Here is a 16,167-nt window from a genome sequence, read left to right as displayed (position 1 = left end):
GAGGCCTCCGCCGGGGCTGGGCGGTAAAGGAAGGGGACGGGAGGAAAGAAGAGGAAGGGGCAGCGCGATCCCCACGGAGGGCAGGGGTGAGCGGGACACGGGGGGAAAGACCGTGAGGGGGTCCCCGTCTCCTCCAGCCTCAGCTCCCGGGCTTGGGCTGCAGCTGCCAGGGGGTGGTCTGTTTCTGGGACAGGGCAGCAGTGGGTCCCCTCGCCCCTTCCCCCGGTTACCCCCTACTTCCCTGTCCTCTCCTTCAGTCCGTGGCCAGTCCTTATGTGGGCTCCGGAGTCGGTTAGCGCAGACCCCCTCCCTTCCCTCCTCCTCCTCCCAGCCCCCTCCCTTCTGCTCTCCTCCAGCTCCTTTCATCGCCGGTCCATTCCCCTAATCCTGGCCCCCTCCTGTAATCCCCCCAGCCGACCCCAGGCCGGCTGCAGCTATTGTAAGGTGGAGAGAAAGGAGAGGGGGGACTCAGAGAAAGGAGAGCGGTGGGGGAGGGCCACCTGTTCCAGACCCCCTCCGAAGGCCAGACTGGACACTGGGATGGGGCCATGAACAAATCCCGGTTGGGGAGCACAACGACCAGGGTATTGGGGCGAGGAAACTGGGGCTGCAGGACCGGTGGTAGGGGGTGGGGCAAAGACCCCCTCCCTCAAAAAGACCCAGATTGTCACGAATACACAGTGACACACACTCTCTCCTCACACCCGGCGGCAGGGGTTGCCCTGGGAGACCAGGCGGTGAAAGGGAACAATCCTTTGGGGAGAGGGGGAGGTGGGGAAGGGTCTGAGGGCTTGGACACAAGAAGAACCGGAGGTGGCAGGGAAGAGGATTTGGAATTTATTAAGGTCACAGGCACCCCTGCCTCCCATATTCAGCATTCCTGAGCCATACACTGCCACCTCTTTTGTAGCCTGGGAACTCAGTCCTCAGCAGCAGGAGGCCTAGAGTGGTGGGGGGCGAGCAGAGTCCCGGTCCTGGAGGCAGTTACATGAAAAGTCCTCCTGGGAGGGGCAGAAACATGGACAGATGCACAGGTGGAGACAAATGGGGTGGGGGCGCGCCCTCCTCTGTCCCTGGCCCTCGGGAGCTTGGCCCTTCCTTCAGCGCCTCCAGACTCCCCTCACAGGTCAGCGGGGTTCCTCTTCCCAGCCCTCCCCCTCCCCAGGGTGGCCTCATACCAGTGACTTCCACTGAGGCCCCGGTGATGTATCCACTGTCATCAGATGCCAAGAAGGCGACCACATTTGCCACGTCTATGGGAGGAGTGGGGAGAGGGCAGGCTCCTGCTCACCCCCATCGACCCAGAGAGCCATCCTCTCTCACCGGAACCCTCCTCCAAAGCCCTGTGAGACCCTCTGACACCATAGGCTTTGGGACCTCATGCAGGGCGCTCCCCAGAGCCTCCCTTCACTCAGAGCTCACCCTCAGGGTCCCCCAAATGTCCCATCGGGATCAGTCCGGTCACCTGTAAGGAAACCCTCATGAGTGGCTGAAAGTTTCTTTTATGGATTTTTTTTTTTTTTTGTAGATTGAGTCCTGACCCTCTTTTCTTCTGTCTTCATTCCTGTGCACTTCCTGGCTTCTAGCCAGGCGCTGTGTCTGGCGTTCTCTGGCTCTCTCAAACCCACAGTGTCGGGGCCTCTGCACGTTCAGCTCTCTGCCCTCGCCCATGGCCTACCTTGTCCAGCACTTTCTGTGGCACTTTCTGTGTCATGGGCGTGGTAATGAACCCTGGGAGGACAGAGTTACAGCGGATCCCGTGTCTGTGGGAGGGAGAGCAGCCGCTGACTGTGGAGAAGACCGAACGATGACCTCGGAGCTCCCACAGCCCCGGTGTCTGACCAACCTTCCCAGCTCCCGCGCTACAGTCTGGGTCAGCCCCATCACGCCAGCCTTGGATGCTGAGTAGTTGGTCTGTCCCAGGTTCCCCACCTGCAGGTGAGTCAGAGAGCTGGGATGAACCAGGAGCCCCAGGAGAACCCTCCTCTCTGGGCCCTGACCTCATCCCAGCTCCACCTGACCTTCCCTACGATGCTGCTGATGTTGATGATGGAGCCACGACAACCACTGGATACCAGGGCCTGGGCTGCAGCCTGAGTGACCAGAAAGGTACCCTAGTTGGGGGGACGGGGGAGAGTAACAAGGGAGAAGGATCAGCTGGAGCGAGAGTCATCCTGCAACTCCCTTCTCAAGAGAAAGGGGCCAGAAATGGCAGGTTTGGTCACCACCTTGAGGTTGACAGCTATGACTTTGTCCCAGTCATCCTCAGACATGTGGAGCAGAAACTCATCCCTCGTAATGCCCGCGCAGGACACAACGACAGACGGCGGGCGAGAAAAGCAGGCCTACGGAAGAGGGAGGTCACACACCAAAACCATCAAGCGCACGGGCGGTGGAGGGCAGCGCCTGGAGGGCGAGGTCGCCCGCGTTCACCTGCACTTGCTCCAGCAGGCGCCGGGCGGCCCGGGCCTCAGACACGTCAGCCTGGAAGGCCGCGTGGGCCCCACGGGGCGCCCCCTCCTCGCCCCCCGGCCCGCCCAGCAGCCGCACGGTCTCCTGGGCCGCTGCCCCGTCCAGGTCGCAGGCGGCCACGGCGGCCCCCTCTCGGGCCAGGCGCACACTGACGGCGCGGCCAATGCCGCTTCCGGCACCTGCGGGCGAGAACACGCGGGGTGGGCGCGGGCAGGGGTCAGAGGTGGACAGGCGGTTAGTAGGATCCGGGCCAGCGGCTGCAGAGGCCAAGGGCACCCCAACCCGCCCTGAAAGGGGACCCCGCAACCTGTGACCAGGGCCAGCGCGGAGCCCAGGCGGAGCGGAGTCGCCATGGCTGGCCGTGGGCGGGACCAGCCCGGAGCCAATCCGGGCGCAGAGGGGGCGTGGCGAGAGCAAAGCCTGGCCAATGGCAGCCGCGGCAGCTTTAGCCGCTGGCGGCCACCCGCCCGAGCAGACCTCCCACCGCGGGGGCGTGGCCAGGCGCCGCTACTTGGGGCCACGAGGAGTGGGAAGATGAGGGGCCCCCATTTCCCCCCAAAAGACAAAGAATGCATTCGGGGCGGAAGATCCGAGGACTTTATTTCCGGTCACCACCCCACCCACTCGACCCAAACAGATATAAAAAATATTAGAAACAAAAATCAGGCAACGAGATTAGCAACTAAAGCTCCCCCCCATCCAAATCAAGACACACGATTGAAGTTTAGTAGATGTTTATCGCGACTCCTGCTGCCCGGACTCCCAGAGCTCTAGCCCTCCCTGCAGCCTCCACCCATAGGCGGGAGGGAGGGAGGAGGGGCTGGAGAAACCTGTGTGGGGCAGCTTGGTTCTCCGAGAACAGGTGGGGTAGGAGACTCCCGGTAGGCCGCCATCAATGGTCTCTTCCAGCCTTCTACATGGCCCCATTTAGCCCCACACCCAACAACATGGTCAGCACATGCCCAACACTATGGTCCCTCTGGCCTCTCATGCTCATCTTCTCAGCTCCTATAAGACTGTCAAATCTTGCTGCTTTCATGCCGAAATGACTACTTCCCTAGGAAACAACTCCTCCCTTTGGCAGATGAATCTGGCCAGAGCCCCCAACCTCCACAGACCCCAGACCCAGAGGACTTCAGAGGCTAACGGTTTGGGGCTGGGGTGGGGGCAGTTTATCCCACCTCTCACTCGAGGTGGGCAATCAGCACCATCATGCCAACTCCCCCCAGCAGCCCCAGCACCTCCAGAAGTGACTGCAATGGCGAAGCCTCCCTCAACAGCTCAGGCAACACGGACACTGTTGCTACGTAGATAAAGCCACCTGCAGTGAATGGCAGAATCCAGCCAGGACCTGTACCACCTGCAACTTCACTGCCCACTGCCCCGCCTTCCGTTAAGAGGGCACAGGCGGTGCCTGCCAGCGCCCCTATTGCCGTCAGTAGTTGCAGACACATTGCCTGGTGGGCAGAAAAGAGAGAGAGGCACTCAGCATCATCTAAAGGGTATCGGAAGTTTAGACATGGCTGCTAGGAGGTAGGTATACATGGGCAGGGTGTTTGTCTTTGGAAACAAGAGGGTACGATAAAGCCCTAGCTGGTTTGGCTCTGTAGTACAGTGTTGGTCTGCAGACTGAAGGGTCCCGGGTTCGATTCTGGTCAAGGGCACATGTCCAGTAGGAGTAAAGGAAGCAGCCAATCAATGATTCTCTCTAAGCATTGATGCTTTTCTCTCCCTTCTTAAGTTAAAAAAAAGAAAAAGAAAAAAGGAGGAGGTCTAGAATAAGCATTTTCTGAAAAGTCTTAGATATCAAAAGGTCCTTTTCACAGACCTTTTGATTCAGTAATCCAGGGTGGGGAGTGTGGTCTGAAAGACCCAATAAACCATTCAGATGGTTTATGGACCACAGTTCAAGAAATGCTAAGTGCCCGGGGCTTATGTGGCTCAGTTGGTTGGAGTGCTGTCCTGTGCAAGGGAAGGTTCTGGGTTCTATTCCTGGTCAGGACACATACCTAAGTTGCAGGTCTGGTCCTGGTTGGGATATGTGCAAGAGGCAACCAATCAATGTTTCTCTCTTTCAAAATAAAGAAAATGTGCTTAGGTAAGGATTAAAAAAGAAGAAAAAGAAATACTAAGCAATAGAAAAAAGGAACCGAACTTGCCCTCATTTCTAGGCTTATTGTCAATAAGTGTGACTTGTTTGAAAGGAGAGGCAGACCTGGGTTTGGGGTGGATGAAGGGGAGTAGGGGGAGGAGGCACATCATCACCCACCTGCTTTTTGCTGCAGCCAGACTGGACCAAGATGGCAAAGTCGCCAACTTCGTGGGGTACTTCATGTAGCAGGACAGTCATTGTGGTCAGGATCCCCAATCCCAGACCCCCTCGATATGAAGCACCGATGGCCAGACCATCTGTGAAGTTGTGTGCCAGGTCAGCAGCCAGATTGAGGTACCCTGATACGCGGAGATCTTACACGGGAGGAAAGGAAGACAGAACAGTTAGAGGCCCCATCACCCCATCCCAGCCCTGGTCAGTCATTCTCACATCTTCCCCCAGAGACCACTTCAACCAGCCCTTCGGTGTTTTCCGGACATGCCATTACCCATTGCGCATGTTCCATGTGATTCATGACGATGCCCCGTGCCCAGGCTTACTACCAACTCTGGACCTCACCTGAGCCTGTCTTTTCCTCTTCAGAATTCTGAGGTCTCACTGGCCCATCTTTGGGCCCTGTGCCCCCTCCTCTCCGCTTCCTCAACCCCTCTGCTTCCTTTTCTTCTTCCTTGGAGTTCTGTTTCTCCTTTGCAGAACGCTCTGAGAGAAGGAAGGAGCTGATAAGAGTGGGGAACTGCCCTCGCACCTAAGAGCCATGAGACGAAGGGAGTCTGAGGTGAGTGAGGCGGCTTTCAGTGAGGTTGTTCCTGGGCTTACCCTGTGTTCCGTGTCCATGACTTCCGTGTGTGTGACCATGTCCATGACTGTGTCCGTGTCCTCCTTTCACATGTCTCACAAATTTCTCCACCACAAGAAAGGCGACAATTCCACTGAGGACCCACAGTCCCACAGACAAAATAGGGCCCTGGCCTGGGAATGGAGGCATTGAGATATTAAGGGAGATGTGGGTTCCAGACTCTCAGGTGTAGAAAAATTGGGAGGGATAAACCTTCCCAGCTCCCAATCCCTATCTCCATCCTCCCCTTCCTCACCACTGTGGGAGTGTCCATGTCCCGGCTGCTCCTGAAGGTGGTGAGAATGAGGTTCTGAAAGGGGAGGAAAGGGCAGATGAGAAAATCCCTGCCCCAGGGGGATATGTTTGCAGAAATATTGGAAGGTCAGAGATCACAAAGGGGGAAGAACCCTTTACCCAAAGAACAAAATATATTAAGACTAGAGGCCCGGTGCATGAAATTCAGGCACGGGGTGGGGTGGGGGGTGGAGAAGTGGGGGGAAGGAAGGTCACTCAGCCCAGCTCACACCCTCTGGCAGTCCGGGAGCCCTTGGGGATGTCCAACTGATGGCTTAGGCTGTGCAAAGGGGGCCTAAGCCACCAGTTGGACATTCTCAGCACTGCCTCCGAGGTGGGTGGCCCCCACCACCACTGCTGCGCTCACCAGCCATGAGCCTGGCTTCTCATTGAGTGGCTTCTGACTGAGCTGTGCTCCCCTTGGGTGTGCTCCCCTTGGGTGTGCACTGACCACCAGGGGCAGCTCCTGTGTTGAGTGTCTGCCCCCTGGTGGTCAGTGCATGTCATAGCGACCGGTCATTCTGCTGTTTGGTTGATTTGCACATTAGCCTTTTATTACATAGGATTTGAGGTAGTGACTTGAGGTTACTTACCCAGGGCATGAGGAATGAGGTGCAGGAAGGCATCTCCCAGGAGTCCGCCAGAAGCAAAACTGAGCAAGATCTGGAGCAGAGAGCGGTGCCGGGGGGAGTTTGACTCCACAGGAATAAGGAAGAGGACGAAGAATGGAGCTGCAGAGATCAGCACTGTGGCCCCCAGTGCCTGGTAAGGGAGAGTCAGGGGTCAAGTGTGCAGGGTTTCCCAAAATCCAGAACCAGTCCCTCTCTCCCCCATCCCCTAGGGACTCACATAGGCCCAGAGAGTGACAGTATCCAGGTCCCGCTTGTTGCCTGGAACCTCCCCATAGCCTCCATGGCTGTGCTCATGGTCATGTCCATGTCCTCTGTGGTAGAGGCTCTCATGGGAGTGGCCTTTGCTATGGTCATGATGCAAATCCTCATGCAAATGTTCGTGGTCGTGACCATGGGTATGCCCATGCCAGATGCTCTCGTGCGTGTGGCCATGGCCGTGGGCGTGGCTGTGTCCATGATGGAAATCCTCATGTGAGTGGCCGTGGCCGTGGCCATGGAAGTCTTCGTGCAGGTCCTCGTGCAGGTCGCCGTGACCCTCGTGTCCGGCCACTAGCAGCCCCAGGGCCGCCCAGGTCAGCAGTCCCACGGCCACCCAGAGGGGGGCCCCCAGGCGTCTGGCCATCACGCTGACCAGAGGGACAGAAACAGTGACTCCACTTGATCAACTCTACACCTGTGCGGGGTCCGCTCTCTCCGCTCGCGCCCTCCGTCCACGCCTACGAGCCGCTCCCCCATTCCATGTTGCCCCCACCCTCGGGGTTCCCAACTCGTTCTTTTTATTCCGAACCTCCTCCAGATTTAGGGCCCGGGACACCCGCTAAGCTCCGAGCCTCCGCTTACAGACTCTCTGGGCCCTCGTCTCTATGATGAGGTGGGGAAAGCCTGGAAAGGACGGGGGAAAGCGGGGAATGCTCACCGGCTCCGGGATCCTCTCCACGCCAAGTCTACTCGGACGTGGCAGTCCCGCCTCTAGCTCTCGCGGGAACAGGAAGTCTCGTCTCTAGGCTCCAGTCCTTTACCAATATGGCGGCGCTCCGGCGGCGGGGGGCCGGCCCCGGCGCGCGTGCGCGGGTGCGGAGGTTATTTGAGGGGAGGGTGGGCGCGGCCGGCTCCCAGGCCGGAGACCGCCTCCTCCGTTTTCAACTAGACGAGGGGGCGGGAGCTAGCTCGGCGACTTCCCTTCTGTACCAAGATGGCTGCCACATCGGCGCTGTCATTTTGGTGCAGAGCAAAGCAAAGCGCTTAATTCGACCCGGGTCAGGCCGGAGTCTCTTTCTCTAGGGCTGCTTCGTGCTCAGCTGGCCGCTCAGTCAGCCCCTGGGGATCTCTGGTACCTCTTCGCTATCCCGGCGCTCAGCCTGGAACCATGTCTTGGGCTGCTCGCCCGCCCTTCCTCCCCCAGCGGCATGCCGCGGGGCAGTGTGGGCCGGTGGGGGTGCGAAGAGAAATGCATTGTGGGGTCGCGTCCCGGTGGCGGCGGCGACGGCCCTGGCTGGATCCGGCGGCGGCGGCGGCGGCGGCGGCGGCCGGAGGACAACAAACCCCGGAGCCGGAGCCGGGGGAGCCTGGACTGGACGCGATGGGCGACAGCGGGCGGGGTGAGTGTCCAGCGAGCGGCCCTGCGAGCCAGGGGCCGCGCTCCCTGCACCCCTCCCCCTCTCGGGGTGCTCTTCCCCCTGCGCTCCCGCCCCCTTGTTTGTAAACACGCGTCCCCTCCCTCCCCGGGGCCCTGGCGCCCTCCCTCCGGGGCGGGGCGGGGAGGGGGAAGCTTCCGCCCTCCGGCCCCTGCGCTCCGGGGCGGCACACCGCCCTCCGGGGCTGGGGCCGGAGTCCTGGCGGGTGAGGCGCCTGGCTTTGGAAGGCGGGTCCTGCGTTCTGGGAGAGGTGTCTCCCGCCTGCCTTGTTTTCCTGCGCGCCCCGGCCACGATGGGAGTGGAGGGCCTAGCCCACGTGTTGCCCCACCCACAGGAGACTGGCTTGGGCGTCTGGCTTGGGGTGACCAAATACATTGCTTGGAGTTTTCCTCGCCTGAATTGTCCTTCTCTCCTTTGTGAATCCCTCCTGTCGCCACAATTAGAAGTTGAACTGTTGTGTGATAACCGGGTGTATCTGGGCATGGGAACGGGGTAGGTGTGTGGGGGGCAGGGAGCAGTGGAGGATTTGAAAAAGTCTTCAGTTGAATGATGGAGGACTCATTTTCTCTTTTTGTCTCTCCTGTCTGTGTGTCTTTGTGCCTCTGTGTGCCCCTCCCCCAGACTCCCGAAGCCCAGACAGTTCCTCCCCCAATCCCCTTTCCCAGGGTGCTCCTCCCCACTCTCCTCCTGGGCCGCCTCTGCCCCCGTCAGCAGCCCCTTCCCTTGGAGGCTCTGGGGCCCCACCGCCACCCCCGATGCCACCCCCTCCCCTGGGCTCCCCCTTCCCCGTCATCAGCTCTTCCATGGGCTCCCCTGGCCTGCCCCCTCCAGCTCCCCCAGGATTCTCCGGGCCTGTCAGCAGTCCCCAGGTGAGAGGGTGTGATCCACGTTCTGCCTCTCCACTTTCATTTCCTTGTGACCTGAGATCCTCGTGTGAACTTCCCCATGACCCAGTGGCCTCCAGACCTCTAATTCTGGCAGGCCTGCTGTGCTTGTGAGACCCCCTGAGGTGACCGATCTTGCAGTGCATGTGTCCACCCCAATCCCAAAGGAACCCCAATATTCCTAATGTCCTTTCATCTGTCGGTGGTTTTCTGCCCTTTTGGTCCCATCTGCCCTTCTGAGATACGTACCTCAGGGCCACTGTGTTGCACTATTTCAAGGGACACTGTGTGCCCAGGCTCCGGGCTGTGCCCCAGGCCGGCCCTCCACGCAGACCGGTGTAACGGTGCCCTCTGGGATGTGCAGTGCAGGGCCCTGCCTGGGTGTTAGGGCATGCCTTCCGTCTCCTCTGATTCTCTTTCCCAGTGAGTCTCCCCATGACTTCCCTATCTCCCCTATCCCAGATTAACTCAACAGTGTCGCTCCCTGGGGGTGGGTCTGGCCCCCCTGAAGATGTGAAGCCACCAGTCTTAGGGGTCCGGGGCCTGCACTGTCCACCCCCTCCAGGTGGCCCTGGGGCTGGCAAACGGCTGTGTGCAATCTGCGGGGACCGGAGCTCAGGTATGGGGCTCAGGAGACCAGCAGACGGGAAGAGAGGCACCCTGTCTGCCTTTCACCATCCCCGTGGGATTCCCAGGGCCCCATGGGCTTTCTTTGGAGCAAGTGAGCAGGGGAGGCCCAGTGAGAGCTAAAGAACCGAAGCTCAGATGGGGTGGGTGGTTAGAGGGGAGAGGGGACTGGACCCCCCCCCCCGTCCTCGTTTCCCAGCTAAACACAGAGTAGACTTGGCAGAGGACTCAGTGGTGAGCGATCTCCATGCAGCCTTGCTGTTGCCGTCCCCTCCCCTGCAGGCAAACACTATGGCGTTTACAGCTGCGAGGGCTGCAAAGGCTTCTTCAAGCGCACCATCCGCAAGGACCTGACCTACTCGTGCCGGGACAACAAGGACTGCACAGTGGACAAGCGCCAGCGCAACCGCTGTCAGTACTGCCGCTACCAGAAGTGCCTGGCCACGGGCATGAAGAGGGAAGGTGAGGGCCCGCCCACCCAGGCTTCCCAGGCTGCCCTCTGGGAGGAGGGAGGAGGCCGGAGGGAGGAGGGAGGTTAGGACCTCTCACCTCTCAGGAAGACTGGACGTTTTCTCTCCTCCAGAGGGCGATATTTGATTTCTCTCCCCTCCTCATCAGCTCTTCTGAAACCCTCATCTGATCCCTTAGTTTCCTTCTTAATGGTTCTGCCTCTGCCTCTGGCCTGTGCCCGTGACCCTGCCCAGTCTGGTGTGAGGGTGGATAACTTTCCTCCCGTGACGGGCTTCTCTGTGTCCCTCCCTAACCTGAGCAGCCCTTCCTCTCTGACCCAGTGCTCCCTCTCTGGTCTCCTCCAAATGCTGGGAGTCCACTCTCTTAAGCTACAGACTTTATGAAGACCTCAGGGCTACCGCCCCTTTTAAATCTTATCTTCTTCAGTCTGCCTCTGGAATTCTGAGAGGCACCTAGAGAGAGTATCTTGATTAAATCTCTCATTTTAGAGATGAGCCCGAGGCCTAGCTCTTCCCAGGCCACGCAGTAAACGAGTGGTAGAGCTGGGATGAGAACTCACGTCGCTGAAGACCCAGGCCAGTGCTCCTTCCACTGCCTCTGTGTTGGGTCAGAGAGCACAGGATTTGCAGTCAGGCACTCTTGGATTCAGATGTATGACTTACCATGTATTGTGTGAACTTGGGCATGCTATTTAATTCTCTAGGCCTGAAATTCTTCATCTTTAAAAATGGAGACAAGAGCCTGGCCCGTGTTCCTCGGTGGTTAGAACATTGGCCTGCGCTCCGAAGGGTCCACTGTTCCATTCCTGGTCAAGGGCACATACCTGTGTTGCAGGTTGGATCCCCACCTTAAATGGGCGGGGCACGTGTGATCAGGATTTAGGGAAGCAACCGATCAGTGTTTCTCTCTCCTCCTCCTCCTCTCCCTCCCTCCCATCCTCCCTTCCACTCTCTAAAAATCAATGGAGAAAATATCCTTGAATGAGGATTAACAAAACAAAACAAAAAAAGGGAAAATGGATACAAGAACTCATAGGGTTGTTATAATAGAGTGAATGTTAAAATGTGCTTGGCCCTTATTTAAATGTTAGCTTTCTCCCTAATTCCTTTATCCTCTCCTTCTTGGTTTATGTGCCCTTTTACAACCCCTCTTCCAGAGGTCCCTAGTCTCTATTATTTGTATTGACTCCCCAGTTTCTATAAATATCTCCTAGGGCCATCAGATGCTGGTAAGGCCCTAAGGACACTGCAGAATCTCCTCCTGGCAGGCTGCTGACTGTCCACTTTTTGTCCCCTCCCCCCCAGCGGTACAGGAGGAACGGCAACGGGGGAAGGACAAGGACGGGGACGGGGAGGGGGCTGGGGGAGCCCCCGAGGAGATGCCTGTGGACAGGATCCTGGAGGCAGAGCTTGCCGTGGAGCAGAAGAGTGACCAGGGCGTTGAGGGTCCCGGGGGAACCGGGGGCAGCGGCAGCAGCGTGAGTGATGGGGTCAATCCGCTCTCCTTCCTGATGGGGGTGGGGGAGTGGGAACCTAGGTCTGTCCTGCCTCTCCACCCCGCCCCCTCCTCCCCCTCACAACCCTCCTAACACTGCCAGGAACTGGAGGTGCTGCCAAACCCGGTCTCTTAAATACCTGAGGTGGGTGAATGTGTCCTCTGTCCCCCTCCAGACAGCCCACTGGTTGGCAGAACCACAGGCAAGTCCCAAGTCAGTGTTCTCACAAATGCCGGGAGAAAAGCCTGACGAGGCCCTGGGAATCCCAGGGGTCGGTCACATGGGGCTTGAAGAGATATACCACGTTGTAGGAGCGGGTGTCAAAGTCTTACAAGGGGAGCTCCCAGCGTACCTCCAAACCTCCCATAACTCTCACCCCATCTCCCGCAGCCCAACGACCCCGTGACTAACATCTGCCAGGCAGCTGACAAACAGCTCTTCACGCTTGTTGAGTGGGCGAAGAGGATCCCACACTTTTCCTCCTTGCCTCTGGATGACCAGGTCATATTGCTCCGGGCAGGTCAGTGACCTTGGGTCCCTTTGACCTCTTGACATTTGACCCTTTTTGACATGACCTTCAGTGGCCCCAGTGCACACTTGCATACTCGGGGAGCCAGGCTCATGGACTTGGCCTCCTTTTCCTCTCTCCCCCTGGTGCGCTTTGAATCCCACGGCCTGATCTCTGGCCCCTGGCCCCTGTTGCTCCCGCCCAGGCTGGAATGAGCTCCTCATTGCCTCTTTCTCCCATCGATCCATTGATGTCCGAGATGGCATCCTCCTTGCCACAGGTCTTCACGTGCACCGCAACTCTGCCCATTCCGCAGGCGTGGGAGCCATCTTTGATCGGTCAGTGGCCCTCCGCTGGGCTGGCCTATAGGTAGAGGGGGTGGGGCTATAGGCTGGTCCGTGTCCAAGGCTGGCTGAGCTGTGACCTTTGAGTGACCTGCAGGTCCCTCTCCAGGGTGCTGACAGAGCTAGTGTCCAAAATGCGTGACATGAGGATGGACAAGACAGAGCTTGGCTGCCTGAGGGCAATCATTCTGTTCAATCCAGGTAAGAGGAGGTCATCCCATCTCTCCAGACCAAAGCAACCTTGGAGCCTCCTCTTCTCCGGAGACTCCTAAGTTACCCAGCTCTCCCCTCAGTGCGACCCTCTGCCGGAAATCTCCCACATAACCCAACACATCCCCTGTCCACTAATGCATTCCCCTCCGACCCCTCCCACAAACCCAGTTCCCTGACCGGCATCCGGAGAAGGGCCAGTAGAGGGCCCGAAGGCAACAGCTGCTCATGTGGGCCACATCGCCCCGTTTGGGCTGATGTGACGGCCGCCTCCTTCCTCCTCCTCCTCTTCCTCCTCCTCTTCCTCCTCCTCCTCCTCCCCTGCTGTTCCAGATGCCAAGGGCCTCTCCAACCCCAGTGAGGTGGAGGTCCTGCGGGAGAAGGTGTACGCGTCACTGGAGACCTATTGCAAACAGAAGTACCCTGAGCAGCAGGGACGGTGAGGAGGGGTGGGGTGAGGGATTGTGGGGACTGAGGATCCCAGGGGGGTGGAGTTTGGGGGGCCACAGGGGTGGAGGTGTGTTCAGGGCCTATGCGATCCCAGCTCTCACTCCCGTTCTCTCGCCCCCACCTCAGGTTTGCTAAGCTGCTGCTACGTCTTCCTGCTCTCAGGTCCATTGGCCTTAAGTGTCTAGAGCATCTGTTCTTCTTCAAGCTCATTGGCGACACCCCCATCGACACCTTTCTCATGGAGATGCTCGAGGCGCCCCACCAGCTGGCCTGAGCCCGGACAGACGTGGTGCTTCCCACACTGGAGGAGTGCACATCCGAGGGGACTCCGAGCCTTGGGGGCAGGGTGGGGAGGGGCCGTGTGCCTGGAGTGTTGGTGGGGTGAGGACTAGGGAGCAGGACCGAGACCTCCAGGGGATCATCAACCCTCCAAGGGGTTTGCTTGATACCCCAAGTCAGAGGGGACCCCAGACCCTGTGAGAGCTGGACCTCTTCTCGGAGTTTGTCTGGGCCCGCCGTGGCCGGGGTGCGTTCTCGCCAGCCCGGAATGCTCTTCCCAGCACAGAGCACTGGCCTTGCTCGGGGCCTTGCTTCCTTCTCCCTTGCCTCCCTGGCTCCGTCTGGGGAGCGGATATGGGAGCTCTCCCAGAGATGGATGTTGGGGGGCCGGCCCCCCATTACTTCCATGACGGACATTGGAGTAAGGCTCGACAGGCCTTCCTCTCACCATGGCTGGCGGATCAGGGCTGCTCCGTCGCTGTCCGAGTCACTCGCACGTCACCTCCCGCAGTCAGACTGAGAACAAGGTGGTGGTGGTGAAGGGTGGGTAGGGCTGTAGGACCCATCTGCTATTTTTAATTTCCTCTGAGGATAGAGACTTACAGTTAGACTCAAAGAAGTACTGTACGCCCCGCTGACTCGATGCCAGTGGTGGAGGTGGGCTTGGGAAGGCAGGGCCTCCGGGCGGGGGCCTGGGCTCCTGGGGCCCTGGCCTCACCCCTCGCCTATCTCTTCCCGTCTAACGGGAAGGGGCCTGGGCTGCGTGGCAGGGTGTCCCGGCCGGGCACACCTTAGGCTGGGCAGCCGTCTGCACCGAGGGGAGGGGCGGCCTGTGGAGATGGGTGCCGGGCTGCATGATTTTTGCCCTGCAGCTCTTCTCCGGGGTTTCTTTCCCTCTTTCCCTCTCGTATAAAACCGCTTTCGAATTAAAAACGCTGTTTTCTGGCCTGAGGTGACTGGCGTGGACAGTGCTGCGTCTCGCGGGTGTGGGTATCCGGGCGGCTGGGACCTCCAGACACGCTCCCTTGACACTAACGGTGCCTGAGGCTCCCTGGGGCCCGCGGGCGGCGCAGGGTGGGGGACACAAGGCGCCCTTTGTCGGGAGGGGGAGGGGGTGTGGTGGCGGGGGGCGGGGCGGCCGGGAGGAAGGGGGGCGGCGGTTCTCAAAGGCGCCTTGTTCGCTGCGCCCTCCTAGCGCCAGCGGGCGGCGGCGCCTCGCCTGCCCCGTCTCCGTCTCCGTCTCCGTCTCCGTCTCCGTCTCCGCTGCCCGGGCTCCGGCAGACCCGGCGCCGTGCCCGGCCCGGCCGAGGGGCTCCTGGGCGCCGCGGCCGCGGGCCCGCCCGGAGGGAGGCGGCCTCTTGTCCCTGAGTGACCCTGTTCCAGCCCGGCCGCTGCCCCCTCGCTCTCCCTGGGTCCCTGTCCACCTGGGCTCCGGGGACCCCCCGCCCCCTTCCATCTCCTGGCACTGGCTACCCGTTTGTCTGCGACCTCTGCCCTACGCGTTCCCCGAGACCTCTGCCCCGGCCCCGGGTACCCCCCCCCCGCCCCCGGGCGCCCCCCCCCCCCCCGCCGCGTGGGGTGCGGGTCCCCAGCGCTGTCCGCGCCGCGGCTATAAATACCGCCGGCCGCTCTGTCATTACCCGGGCGGGGCGGCCGGGAGGTAATTATGGGGACCCGATGGGGGGGCAGCGACCCCCAGGCCCGCCCATCCCCTCCCCCTGCACCCAAGCCCCACCCAGGACGCTGCCGAAGGAGGGTCCTGGCCCCCAGGGAGAGGGAAGGGGGGCCTGTGACTGCAGGTCTGGGTCCTGGAAAAGGACGGGGCGTGCGGGAGATATTGGGGTTCCCCAAGAATCGTGGGGGACAGTCCCCTGGTCCTCGCGAGGAGCAGGTCAGGAGGAGCCCCCGCCCGCCCGGGCCAGGTGGAGGCGGGGTGGGGTTTGGCGGGTGTGGGCGGCGGCCGGGGGCGGGGGCTGGCCGGGGGCGGGGGCGCCGTGGGGGCTCCGGCCGCCGGGGTGGCCGGGGACACACAGGAGCGGCGGCCGCCGAGGAGGGAGCAGCGGAGCCCCGACGGCGCCTCGCTGCATGGAGCTGGGCCGCTGAGCGCCGCCAGCCGCAGCCTCTGCCCCCGGACCGGCCGGCTCAGCGGGGCTCACCGCTCCTCCCGGGCAGCCTCGGTCCCTGCAGCCCGCGCCGCCCGCCCGTCCGTCCGGCCATGGAGCGGTGCGGCCGCCTCCTCCTGCTCCTGCCGCTGGTGCTGGGGCTGAGCGGGGCCCCGGCCCGGGCAGGTAGGCGCCCCGCGCCCCGGCCCTGGCGTCCTGGCGTCGGGCTGGAGCCCCCGGACCCGCCGGGACAGCGAATGCCCGGGGCGAGCTTCTGATCCCGCCGGGGCTCCGGGGACCAAAGGTCCGGGTGGAGGGCAGGACCCTGGACCCCGGTGCCAGCGTAGGCTCCTTTCCACTGAGCTGACGGGAGGGCGGCTGAGGCTGAGGTGGGGCTTCAGCTTAGAGGGCCATGGGGGGCTGCTGCTGGGGTCCTGGCGAGAGCACAGCGGCCAGGCCGTGGGGTCCAGCCTGCGGGCGAGGGGAGATGGATGGTGACGGGGGTGTGCATGTCTTCGGGACTCTCTATCCATGTCTTGGGGCCCAGGGGAGCATCCGTGCCGGTGAGAACAGAGCCAGTCCGCGCAGAGCGGGGGTGCCTGGGCTATTTTTCCGTTGGCTCCTCGGACAGGATCCCCTTCCCCCTCCCCGTGCCCTCGATGCTGCCACGCGGCTGGCTCTGGGGAGCACTGGGGCTGGCTGCCAACAGGACGGCCGCTGGACGGAGGGGGATCAGGTGTCTGAGGTGGGAGCCAACCCTTCGCATTCCTGCCCCGCCCCTCCCCCTCTGGCCAGCCGGGCTCTCCTGGGACCCCGG

At 61.0% G+C, this 16,167-nt stretch overlaps 4 protein-coding genes across 15 annotated transcripts in view; 2 read left to right on the top strand and 2 right to left on the bottom strand.

Moving 5' to 3' along the window:
- Positions 1-795: 795 nt before the first annotated feature.
- HSD17B8 (hydroxysteroid 17-beta dehydrogenase 8) lies at positions 796-3,047 on the bottom strand (the record flags this gene model as incomplete). 2 transcript variants are annotated; one of them, XR_014795653.1, is made up of 9 exons in its annotated part: positions 796-1,001; positions 1,179-1,253; positions 1,423-1,465; positions 1,679-1,763; positions 1,847-1,932; positions 2,022-2,157; positions 2,229-2,345; positions 2,434-2,651; positions 2,780-3,047. XR_014795653.1 is itself a non-coding variant. In XM_084891218.1 (9 exons), 9 exons carry the CDS (start codon positions 3,045-3,047, stop codon positions 985-987), a joined length of 1,002 nt encoding a protein of 333 aa, XP_084747344.1. In that variant the 3' UTR covers positions 797-984. The 2 variants fall into 2 exon arrangements, 1 of the variants encoding a protein (XP_084747344.1); XM_084891218.1 differs by having other exon boundaries at positions 797-1,001; positions 2,022-2,114.
- SLC39A7 (solute carrier family 39 member 7) lies at positions 3,047-7,404 on the bottom strand. The gene is made up of 8 exons (XM_084891183.1): positions 7,263-7,404; positions 6,564-6,972; positions 6,308-6,476; positions 5,677-5,730; positions 5,402-5,554; positions 5,144-5,284; positions 4,742-4,938; positions 3,047-3,929 (listed from the first exon to the last, which is right to left on the bottom strand). Exons 2-8 carry the CDS (start codon positions 6,966-6,968, stop codon positions 3,657-3,659), a joined length of 1,392 nt encoding a protein of 463 aa, XP_084747309.1. The 5' UTR covers positions 6,969-6,972; positions 7,263-7,404; the 3' UTR covers positions 3,047-3,656.
- A 308-nt stretch (positions 7,405-7,712) lies between these two features.
- Positions 7,713-14,199, top strand: RXRB (retinoid X receptor beta; the record flags this gene model as incomplete). 8 transcript variants are annotated; one of them, XM_084891169.1, is made up of 10 exons in its annotated part: positions 7,713-7,944; positions 8,602-8,849; positions 9,327-9,483; positions 9,774-9,953; positions 11,267-11,439; positions 11,848-11,977; positions 12,171-12,303; positions 12,419-12,510; positions 12,853-12,958; positions 13,096-14,199. In XM_084891169.1, the coding sequence occupies 10 exons, from the start codon at positions 7,713-7,715 to the stop codon at positions 13,241-13,243; spliced, it is 1,599 nt and encodes a 532-aa protein (XP_084747295.1). In that variant the 3' UTR covers positions 13,244-14,199. The 8 variants fall into 8 exon arrangements, with proteins under 8 accessions (XP_084747295.1, XP_084747294.1, XP_084747298.1 ...); XM_084891168.1 differs by having other exon boundaries at positions 12,407-12,510; XM_084891172.1 differs by lacking the exon at positions 8,602-8,849 and having other exon boundaries at positions 9,430-9,483; positions 12,407-12,510.
- A 1,092-nt stretch (positions 14,200-15,291) lies between these two features.
- COL11A2 (collagen type XI alpha 2 chain) overlaps positions 15,292-16,167 on the top strand; it is a 30,186-nt gene continuing 29,310 nt past the window's right edge. For all 4 annotated transcript variants that reach the window (XM_084891007.1, XM_084891006.1, XM_084891005.1 and 1 more), the window contains exon 1: positions 15,292-15,536. In XM_084891007.1, the coding sequence (XP_084747133.1) occupies positions 15,464-15,536 (73 nt within the window). In that variant the 5' untranslated portion in view covers positions 15,292-15,463. The remainder of the gene's footprint in view (positions 15,537-16,167) is intronic.

This window comes from Pipistrellus hanaki (assembly GCF_964339955.1).
Source record: "Pipistrellus hanaki genome assembly, chromosome: 7".
NCBI classification, from domain to species: domain Eukaryota; kingdom Metazoa; phylum Chordata; class Mammalia; order Chiroptera; family Vespertilionidae; genus Pipistrellus; species Pipistrellus hanaki.
The sequence above is the reverse complement of the archived record's forward strand: the minus strand, read 5'-3'. Positions and strand labels throughout refer to the sequence as shown.